The following is an 11,309-nucleotide window of genomic DNA, read 5'->3' on the forward strand; positions in this document are numbered from 1 at the left end:
CCAGCCCTATACCACTGATACTCCCTGTCTCAGAACAAGGGGAAAAGTGGCTTCATGCTCCCAGGGTAGGAAGATCCATGACCTTCCTTGGGCCAGTCCAGGACAGGACACAGAGCCTGAGAATGGCTGACCGGAAGAGGGCAGTGCAAAGGGAAAGTCTCGGCTTGTTGTCTAAACCTGCCCTTCCTTCTCTAGGTCACGGAGACCAGGACTGGCCCCCTGGGCTGCAGCAACTACGACAACCTGGACTCAGTCAGCTCTGTTCTGGTACAGAGTCCGGAGAACAAGGTGCAGTTATTAGGTAAGGTACCCTGTGATGATTTTCACACTTTTCATAGCTGGTTAAAAAAAAAAAAGTTTACCCAAATGAAAAGGTCCCGTCTGCCCCATTTGGCTAAACCCTTCCAAAGACAAGAACTACCCCTAGTTCTGGGACCTGTAATTAACAACTTTCCATCACTCTTTGGAGAAAACTTCTGACATGGTTTACTTTACACCTCAACCATTGCTCAAACCACTCGACACCCGAATCTTCCTACCTCCCAGTCCTGCCCAAGATCTCTGTCACTGTCCTACTGCAAGAGCACACCCATCCTTCTATGCCTTGATCCAGCTGGGGAATCTCCCTTGTTGTCCAAAGAACCCTCTGCTTTATCCTAAGGACACAGTAGGGACCAGCTGGTCTTTGCAGAGTGATCATGGGACATCGTCTCTAGCTCGACTAAGAGCTACACAAAATGTGGGGCTACTGGTTATCCTGAAAATGGTCCCTACTTTTTGTTACTAGTCTGCATCCTTCCATGGTAGATCAAAGCCAGGAGAAGAGTTTGAAAGGAATGGGAGCCTCGACCAGGAACAGAACAAGCAGAAACAGAAAAGTAACGGGAACAGGAATGACTCTAGGCCTGGAAGCTGGGAGATAAGGGGATACACTCACGTGTTCCCCAAGCATCCCAGGGGAAGAGCTATGCAGATGGAGTCAGAGCTGTTTGGCAGTGGAGAACGTTCATTCTTCTTAAGGCCTAATGGAACTGAACTCTGTTTAAGATATGATTGTCTTGGTATTATAAAATCAATAGCCCTCACCCAGGATCTACGATGACAAATTCCAGCCAACCTAAGTCAGATGCAACCCCTGAATGCTTTAGGCATCAAGAAACATAATAAAAAGGAGGAAAAGCCTCCTTTCTTTAAAGCCTCACAATGCAATTAGCATCCCTCTTCTCCTAGGTCCCTGGATGAACTGGATTTGTGTCTGGAAATTAGCGATGAGTGAAGTTCAGAGTGTCTGGTGGTTCATTTGGAGTAGTTTATGCCATTTAATTTTATAGCCCATCACTCATGCAGACATTGCTCAGGGCACTTATTTTATAGCAATAGGAAATGTTATGGGGAGGAGGAGGGAGCTAATGGGGGGGGTGAAAGGAAAGGGCTTGGAGAGGGTGAGTGTGGGAAGCAAGCACATTTGGACAGGGTACATGGGGAGGGCTGCTCAAGTGCCACTGCAGGGACATTGTCGAGAACGAAAAATGTAGGAGCAGTCCTGAACAGGAGTAGATCTCAAACAAGAGCAACAAACATCTGCTGCAGCTGCAATTCTAAGTTTTGTTTTAAGGTCTGCTGACACCAGGATACATCCTTTGGACTCTCTGATTTCCTGCCAAGGTCAAGGGTGTGATGATAAAGAGCTGGCAGATATTTGATGAAAGGAGAGGCCATCCCATCCAGAAGTCCTCTCATCCCTTACTCTCCTGGCACAGTGTCTCCTAGGGTCCCTATTTAGGGAGCCTCCTGCAGGTCTGACCTCGAACCTGGCCAGCTTGCCTATGATCAAGGCATGCCTGTGATTCATTCACCTCTTCATAGGCTTCCAACAACCACCCTGTCTGGCTAGAAGCCAACTAGGAGTCTATCCTGCTGCTGATAAGCCAATATCCACCACTCCAGTGGTGCTAGTGGTAAAGAACCTGTCTGCCAATGCCGGAGACACAAGAGACATGGGTTCAATCCCTGGATTGGGAGAAGGGCATAGCAACCCACTCCAATATTCATGCCTGGGAAATCCTATGAACAGAGCGGGTAGGCTACAGAACATAGGATTGCAAAGAATCAGACATGACTGAAGTAACTTTGCAAGCAGACACCACAGATGGGTAGGAAAGCTGAATCTTGGAGTAACTGAGTGGATTATATTCAAGGCAGCTAATTAGAAAGGAGCTGAGAGGCATTTATATATAACTTGGGCCATCTACCACCACCTTGCTTTCAAACCTCCTCAAGAGTGAAAGCCTGAGATGGGCAGCCAGTCCCAGTTGTATAGTAGGACCCGAGGGGACAAGGGCACAGTCCGACATCAAGCTGGCTTTAGTAGCACTGTGACTTGGGCAGACCACTGTGCTCATGTGGATTGGACTTCCTCATCTGTAAGAGCCTCGGTATGACCACAAGTGTTACCTGCAGTCATATATGGGAAGTATTACTTGGTGTCGTACCTGTCCACTACATACCCACAACACCTGTCCCTACCTCCTAAGCAGGGCAGCCTCCTTGGTCTTCAGGGCTAAGGTGGGAAGCCCAGGAGGGTCAGCATTTAGTAATATCCTAGGAGGCTCGCTGCTCATCTCAGAGAAGTTAGAGATAGAATGGCTCTTGGAGGCAGAGCAAAAAGTCCAACAAGCCTTGATGATTTTCCCCCATGAGGACTCTAAGCTCTTCCTTTATCTGAAACACCGTTGCATTTCCATCCTAGAAATGCTGACGTGTAGCCAAGAAGCCCGTTCATTTGATAGGCACGTTCTCAATTTGGCTGATGTGAGGCTTCAACTAAGCCTTGAGCTTTGATGTACCCCATCTGTCACAGGGGTAGCAGTAACCCTCTGTCCCAACCAGCTTAGCAGGATTGGGCCTGGGGTGCCCATCCTTGGACCCAGGATGCACAAGTCAGCAGAACTCCAGCCGGGGACTCTGCAGCCTCGGGTGTGGGAAAGCGAGTACCCCCTGGTCCCTCCTGGCAGTTTTCCCTGATACATCTTTTCCTTAGGCCTGCAGGTGCTGCTGCCCGAGTACCTGCGTGAGCGCTTTGTGGCCGCTGCACTCAGCTACATCACTTGCAGCTCCGAGGGCGAGCTCATCTGCAAGGGGAATGACTGTTGGTGCAAGTGCAGCCCTACCTTCCCAGAATGTAACTGTCCTGACGCCGACATCCAGGCCATGGAGGACAGCCTGCTGCAGATCCAGGACTCCTGGGCGACTCACAACCGGCAGTTCGAGGAGTCAGGTGAGCAGGGGGTTGGCCCAGATTTCCTCCCTGTGAATGGGAAGAGGCCATGAGGTACTCCACGGGACACTCAGCTTGGTTCCTGACTGAGCCACGTCACTGGCCTGTGACCTCCAGCAGGTTATATCACCACCCCAAGTCTCAGTCATTTTCTTTTGTTGTATATGCAAATAGACCTAATACCTACCAAAGAGATGCATTTCAAAGACCTAATAAGCTAAGGTAAATATAATCAAGGCCATAGACCTCATCTATCTTGTTTCCACAGATTCCACAGTGCCTGCACGTTAGGTGCACAGTAAATATTTGTTGAATGAGTGAGGTGCATAGCATGTTTCTAGGAGTCACTAGTTCATGCTGATGACTGCTTAGTGCAAGTATAACTGATATCAGTGTCACCTTGAGACTTAGATTCAGAGGACTGGGTTTTGAGTTCTTATTCTGTGTTATGGATTGAATGTTTGTGTCTCCACCCCCTAATTCATATGTTGAAAATCTAAGGCCCAAGGTGATGGTATTAGGAGGTGTGGACCTGGGGAGGTGATTAGGTCATGAGAGCAGAATCCTCATGAATGGGACTGGCACTCTCATATAAAAGGGGCCCCAGGGGATCCCTTACCTCTTCCACCACATGAGGACCCAGCAGGAATCTGGCCATTTTCAGCCCAGGAGAGGACCTTCACCAGAACCTGGCTGCAGCCTCTTGACCTTGGACTTCCAGCCCCTGGAAGTACATTTTGGTTGTTTATAAGCCATCCATTCTGTTGTATTTTGCTGTAACATCTTGGGAAAGCCTAATACTCTCTATTACTGACCCTTTGTATGGCTTTGATTTAGCCATGCAGCCACTCAGTGCCTCCATTTCTTCATCTGTAAATGTAGGAAAATGATAGCAATTGGTGGACGGAAGACTCATATGGAACAATGTGGATAAAATTATGAAGAACTCTGCATGATATACATCTCACTACTACGTGAATAATAGTTATGTGGATATGTCTCAGAAAACAATATTAGATAAAACAAGGCAAATGAAAGAGGCTATGTGTTACATATATATTTATATTTATATAATACTTATATATAATACTATAATATAATAAAGTATTAACATAATGCATATTTAGTACTATTTATTTGATATTTTAAAACATACTAGCCAATACTTAATATTTTCATGGATAAATGTTATTCAGAGAAAATGTTAAAAAAATATAACGATAAAGGAAACATTTAAGAAAGTAGTTACATCTAGATAAAGACAGAGGGGAAGTTTAGGGCCTTCAAGTATATTTGCTTTGCCTATTTCTTAAAAAAAAAAATCTGAATTCAATATAGCAAGATGGCAAGATCTAGGTGGTGGACTTGTGGGAGCTTATTTTGTTATTCTCTGTGCCGTTTTGTATACTTAAGTGTTTTATAAGAAGAAGTATGCACATACTAGTTGTTAGTGTCATTACTAGGTGTGATTTTTTCCAGTCATCTGGGTTGGGGGCGAAGAACCAGGGGCTGGAGAAATCAGAATCAGAGTGGAGGACCCAGGCACTGCCAGCTCAAGTCTTAGACGAGGTATTCAGTAGCTGAGGAGAATAGCAACCCTGGCTGCATTGGACCGGGGTGGTGGCATTGCGATGGTAGTATGGGAAGGTAGTTCAGACGGTAGTGGGATGTTTGCCTATGTAGGCAAGGACTTTGGGCTCTCAGCACTATGAGTTACTGCTAATGAGTGAAGGAGGGCCATTCGGACCGCTATCAGGAGACCTGATGGCTTCAGGTCCTAAGTGAAAGCAGATTTGTGGACAGAGATCTGAGCATGACTTCAGAAAACACATTGTTCCCAGGAAGCTCTGAGGAGAACTCAGACTTGTAGTAGGAGCTAAGAACCAGAAAGCACTCTGCTTCTGGACTAACTACAAAAAAGTATGGATATCTGCCAAGGTGTGTGTGTTCGTCGCTCAGTCACATCCGACTCTTTGCAACCCCACAGACTATAGCCTGACAGGCTCCTCTGTCCATGGGATTCTCCAGGCAGGAATACTGGCTGGTTTGCCATTCCCTTCTCCAGAGGATCTTCCCGCCCTGGTCTCCTGCATTACACGCAGATTCTTTACTGTTTGAGCTACAGGAAGTCCTTAACCTGGTCAAGGGGTGAATCTCAAAAAGAGAGGAAGAATGTGCTAGAGTCAGAGAGAAGGGTGTTGGGTAGAGAGGCTGGTCTCAGGAACTGAAAGCCTTCTAAGACTTCTGAGGTGGGTGTTCTGTCTTCTGTGCCCACATTTGCCAGTCTTGCCCACCCTCACCTTAACCAGCTTCCCTAAGGGGGCTATGGTGTGATCCAGGAAGGTTGTGCATAATTTATAAGGAGGTATTAATGGCAAAAGAGATGCATCCCAAGGTCACTGGCCACATGGGTGGTGACAGAGATGTGTTTTGAAATTCAGAAGCATATTAGAGATAGGATGGAGGGGAAAGAATCCCAGAGCCTTATCTTATGGTATGTCAATCATTTCTCAATAAAGCTATTTAAAAAGAAAGAAATCAAAAGTCCTGGGAGAATGGCGTGAAGCCTCCTGCCTCATACAGTGATGGATAGGCAAGCTGGGTCTTGGGGATAGAGGGGGCTCTTGCCACCCAGGGTCTGAAGGGCACCCCGTCAGCTCAGCCCGTGTGTCCTTACCCACAGAGGAATTCCAGGCCCTGCTGAAGCGGCTGCCAGATGACAGATTCCTGAACTCCACAGCCATCTCCCAGTTCTGGGCGGTGGACACCAGCCTCCAGCACCGCTACCAGCAGCTGGGAGCCAGCTTGCGAGTGCTGTTCAAGAAGACCCATCGCATCGTCCGCCGGCTCTTCAACCTCTGCAAGCGTTGTCACCGGCAGCCCCGCTTCCGTCTGCCCAAGGAGAGGTGAGCACCCCTGTGTCTGTGCCAGAGCCACGCCGCCTACGACAGTGGCTGAGGCCCTGGAGGGCCCCTCTCCAACACGGCAGAGCTGGGCATGCTGACCCACATGCGGCCTTTCAGAGGCTCCCTTTATCTTGACCTACTTGCACTTCAGTCTCAATTATGAGATGTGTCTGAAGTGGAAAAAAAAAAAAAAAGAGAAGCTAATTTTACTTTTATATAAATTATAGTCAATTCGAATGTTGCTCTAATAATACTCTAATTCTCACTCATTTCCATTTTAATAAGTCTTTGAGGAAAGGAAAGGGTGGATTTAAAGCTCACACACTGATTATGTATGATGAGAAATACACACAGTAGATCATTTCCAACAGCAACGCTGCTCTGAGTCACAGGAGCAAAGGGAGCTGAGGCCCTGTGTCCTTAGGAACAGAGGGGGCTGGGTCATCACTGGCCTTCAAGCATCCATCACTCATTCACACATGCATTCAACAAGCCTTTGCTGAGTCTACCTTATATGGCCTAAGATTAATCAGTGAGAGCATTTGTTAACTGGAAAGATATAATAAATATTTAGGAACATCAAAACTAGAAAACTATGACTATGCAGCTACTTAAATTCACATTGTGTGTTCAGTTGCTTCAGTTGCATTTGACTCTCTTGACCCCATGGACTACAGCCCGCCAGGCTTCTCTGTCCATGGGGATTCTCCAGACAAGAATACTGGAGTGGGTTGTCATGTCCTCCTCCAGGGGATCTTGCCGACCCAGGGACTGAACCAGCATCTCCTATGTCTCTTGCATTGGCAGGCAGGTCCTTTACCACTAGCACCACCTGGGAAGCCCAAATGCATGTTGGTAGAACACAAATCAAAGACATGTCCTAATAATAGCAAAGGTCCAAGAGAAAAGCCACCTGGGAGAAGGGCGTCTTGGCCAGATTGTCCAGCTGGAGATGAAAGTGGGCTGGTGCTTGTGAGCCAGAGCCTCCCAGGAGAGGGTGCTGCCCTCACAGGAACCCAGAGGCGCACCTCTGACTGAGGCACAGGTGACAAGGGGCACATGAGTGGAGAGGACACACCAGCAAGGGCTTTTGGGAAAGGTTCTTTTTCTCCCCCAAGAAATAGTTAAATGCTTACCAGGCCCCAGGAACAAGCCTAGTTTCTGCAGACGCGTTGGTGAAGAATGCAGTGTCCCTGCTGTTGTGGCATTTGCAGGGGAGCCGTCTCTGAACAAGTCAACGGTAAACAAACACAATCCATTTTGATACTGATCGTGGCTGTGAATCACATCGAAGCAGCGTGATATGAGAGAGGGGCTGTGTGGTGCTTTTGAGGGGAATCACGGAAGACCTCTTTGAAGAGGTATCATAAGAACTGAAATTTAAATCTTGAGAGAGGGAGCCAACCATAGAGAAGTCCTGTCCTTGACGGGAGAGTTCTAGAAAGGATAGATCTGGATTGTGAAGAGGGAAAGAGGTGGGCACATCATTGGGAGGTTTGGAGAGCCAGTTGTTGGACGATCTTACGTAAGAGGCTGAAAACTGGATATGGAAGACGTTGAGCTCTTCTGTAGGCTTTTGAATGGGGGAATGAGGTGGTACTTGGGAGGGATGAGCGCAAGTTTGATGTCAGACCTTTCTGATGCTTATCCATCAAACACCCAGCTCCAGGCCTTGCTGGTCATCCCAAAGTGGTACAGTAGGGTTTCCCTCATTCAAAGAACCTGGGGCTTTTATCTTCCTCATCAACTTCCCTATGAGTCAGCCTCCTGGTACCCTCAGGGAAGCAGCAGTGTGTGGCTTCTGATGACTCTTGTTTCATTTCTGTCTCCCCTTCCACAGGTCCTTGCCCTACTGGTGGAACCGTATCCAGTCCCTCCTCTACTGTGGGGAGAGCACCTTCCCTGGTACCTTCCTGGAACAGAGCCACAGCTGCACCTGCCCCTACGACCAGTCTTCCTGCCAGGGCCCCATCCCCTGTGCCTTGGGCGAAGGGCCAGCCTGTGCCCACTGTGCCCCGGACAACAGCACCCGCTGTGGGAGCTGCAACCCGGGCTATGTGCTCGCCCAGGGGTTGTGCCGCCCTGAGGTGGCCGAGTCCCTGGAGAACTTTCTGGGGCTGGAGACGGACCTGCAGGACCTGGAGCTGAAGTACCTGCTGCAGAAGCGGGACAGTCGCATCGAGGTGCACTCCATCTTCATCAGCAATGACATGCGTCTGGGCAGCTGGTTCGACCCCTCCTGGAGGAAGCGCATGCTGCTTACCCTCAAGAGCAACAAGTACAAGCCTGGGCTGGTGCACGTGATGCTGGCCCTGTCCCTGCAGATCTGCCTCACCAAGAACAGCACCCTGGAGCCTGTCATGGCCATCTACGTCAACCCCTTCGGGGGCAGCCACTCCGAGAGCTGGTTCATGCCGGTGAATGAGGGCAACTTCCCTGACTGGGAGAGGACTAACGTGGACGCAGCCGCCCAGTGCCAGAACTGGACTGTCACCTTGGGCAACAGGTGGAAGACCTTCTTTGAGACGGTCCACGTTTACCTACGGAGCCGAATCAAGTCCCTGGACGACAACTCCAATGAGACAATCTACTACGAGCCCCTGGAGATGACTGATCCCTCCAAGAACTTGGGCTACATGAAAATCAACACCTTGCAGGTCTTTGGTTACAGCCTGCCCTTTGACCCGGATGCCATCAGGGACTTAATTCTCCAGTTAGACTACCCATACACACAAGGTTCCCAGGACTCTGCCCTCTTGCAGCTCATCGAGCTTAGGGACCGGGTCAACCAGCTTTCTCCACCTGGCAAGGTCCGGCTTGACCTTTTTTCCTGCTTGCTCCGGCATCGGCTCAAGCTGGCCAACAACGAGGTGGGCAGGATCCAGTCTTCTCTGAGGGCTTTCAACTCCAAGCTGCCAAACCCTGTGGAATACGAGACTGGCAAACTCTGTAGCTAATGGGGGACCCACTCCAGCACCGGGCAGGGAAGGGACCCACAAATCCGGGGTGTGGAGATCATCCAAGCCCTGACCTTAGTGCCAACAGGGTGCTCCTTGAAGACTGTCAGCACCCAGCAGATGGGACCTCGGGGCTTGGACTGAAGCAGGCAGGAGAGAGAGAAACAACCACTGCACACATGCACAACACACGTACTCACACACACACACACTCGCACCAGGAGGTGACCACTCAGCAGCCCTGAAGCTGTAAAGTCGGTGCTTTCTCAAATGAATGCAGTTGAAGGAGAGGAGCCAAGGGAGAGATTCAGTAAAAGAACCAGCCAAACCCAGGAACACACAAATCCTTGAAAGTGATTCTTCTCATTTAAGAGAGCAGGACAGAACAACAACGGGAGGGGTAGGAACACCGCCTCCCCCTCTGTGGAGTCACTTTTGTATTCTTTTTAACCAGATTTCTTAAAATGGCGCTGTTTCGTGATTCCCCCACGTTGGTTCTCACTCTTTTGTACGCTGCCTCCACTGAGCTCTCTAGACACGGACTGCTCCTCAAGCTGGCTCCCTTGGGAAACAAGCGACACCCACAGAGGACTGCTCAGGGCAAGCAGGCAGCCGAGTTTCCCACCCCTCCCTTAGCTCCTCTGCTTCCTTGACCTCCCCAGTTTCAGGGCCTGGCTGCCTCCATGTTCTGCTCATGGTCCAGCCAGAGCGCCTCTTCCAACAGCATCTGTTCTGTCCAAGAAAGCAGCTCTGTCAAGTTAGAGACCATGTATAGGGAATTTTTTTTTTTTAAGAAAAAAGAAAAAACAACAAAAATATTCATTTTGTGATTGTTTTTCTTGTCAATCAGCTCCAGCCACATGAACATATGAGGTAAAACTGATCCGATTTAATACATATATTTTTTAAAAAGACCTTTTTTAGGGGAAAAATGAGAGCGGAAAGAAGAAAAAGATAGTTTCCGGGCTGCTTGGATTTTTAAAAATTGCTCTGTGTGTGACATGTGGTGCCCCATGGATGGAGGATATTGCTGTGTAGGAGGCTGGGTGATTAGTGAACACGCAAGTGAAGGCATGTCTGGCTTGACTGTGTGTGTGAGAGAGAGACAGAGGTTGGGATGGACATTCGATAAAGAATGGAGTGAGGCAGAACTCTTCCAGAGACTTATCGGCTCATCCCACACCTTTTATCCCAGGTGTGAGGGCTGACACAGGTCCTAGAACCAAGACCACCTACTATCAGGAGAAGAGTATGAAAGCTCTTACTCTTTTGGAAAACTGCAGCCATTGGTCTAGGGTAGATGCCTGCTGAGGGTGGGGGGCGGGGGGCTCCCCTTTGCCCACCATGCTGTGGCCATCAGGAGCATTTTCCATACTCTGCATCTTATGGTGTGGGATCTCCCTCTGCTAAAATTGGGAACCATGCAGCTATGGCCTTGGTTTTCTCCCTTCTGTCTGGTGACTACTTCCCCAGCCTAAAAAGCAGGTTTGACATAAGCCACACAGAATAATTCATCATTCTCCCTTAGTGCCTCCCTCAGGTGGTATGAGAAGCATTTCATAGCAAATCTTTTGGAGAACCAATTCCCTGTCTATTCTCCACATGATCCAAGTACAATGCGTAGGCATGACAACCCCCATTTTATTCAGGCAGAAGTCACCAGGTACATACTAAGTACCTCATTCCCTACCTGTGGTGCATCTCGGTTGGTACAAAATGAACTGGGAGACAAAAATGATGGTCATGTGTCTCTGCCCAGGGCCGTCTACATTTATTGTTGTATAGAGAAAAGAATTCAGCATTCTAATACTACACCATCAATCCAAGACGACTTGAAATCCTTGGTAGACATAAGCAGCCTAAGGCATTTCTTTCTTTACAACTCCCCTAAAGGCTTTTAGTGTAGAAATCCAGAGTGATGGAATGATGTGGGGACGAACGCAGGTATTGGGTGCCTATTAATGCTTCAATCACTGCTTGCTTCAGGGAGTTTGTATCAAGTTCCTCTTCTGTGGAACATGGAGCCAGCAGATGTCATTTTCATCGGTGGGGGTGTTGATGTGCCAGAGAAGTGTGCTTTTGTTGAGAAAGGGATTGCAACTAGTTGTAAGGCTTTGATAGCTTTCTTGGATGGGGTTTGAGAGGTGTAAGGCAGGAGAGTCTGGTTGT

The 11,309-nt window shown here is 48.6% G+C and overlaps 1 protein-coding gene across 1 annotated transcript in view; it reads left to right on the forward strand.

The window, feature by feature from the left end:
- The window catches only part of BRINP2 (BMP/retinoic acid inducible neural specific 2), a 145,491-nt gene extending 135,529 nt beyond the window's left edge, over nt 1-9,962 (forward strand). The window contains exons 5-8 of the mRNA XM_015099331.4: nt 196-301; nt 3,041-3,277; nt 5,961-6,183; nt 8,024-9,962. Coding sequence (XP_014954817.2) covers nt 196-301; nt 3,041-3,277; nt 5,961-6,183; nt 8,024-9,140 — 1,683 coding nt within the window. The 3' untranslated portion in view covers nt 9,141-9,962. The remainder of the gene's footprint in view (nt 1-195; nt 302-3,040; nt 3,278-5,960; nt 6,184-8,023) is intronic.
- Nucleotides 9,963-11,309: the final 1,347 nt, after the last annotated feature.

The sequence above is a fragment of the Ovis aries genome, chromosome 12, assembly GCF_016772045.2.
Source record: "Ovis aries strain OAR_USU_Benz2616 breed Rambouillet chromosome 12, ARS-UI_Ramb_v3.0, whole genome shotgun sequence".
In the NCBI taxonomy this organism is placed as follows: domain Eukaryota; kingdom Metazoa; phylum Chordata; class Mammalia; order Artiodactyla; family Bovidae; genus Ovis; species Ovis aries.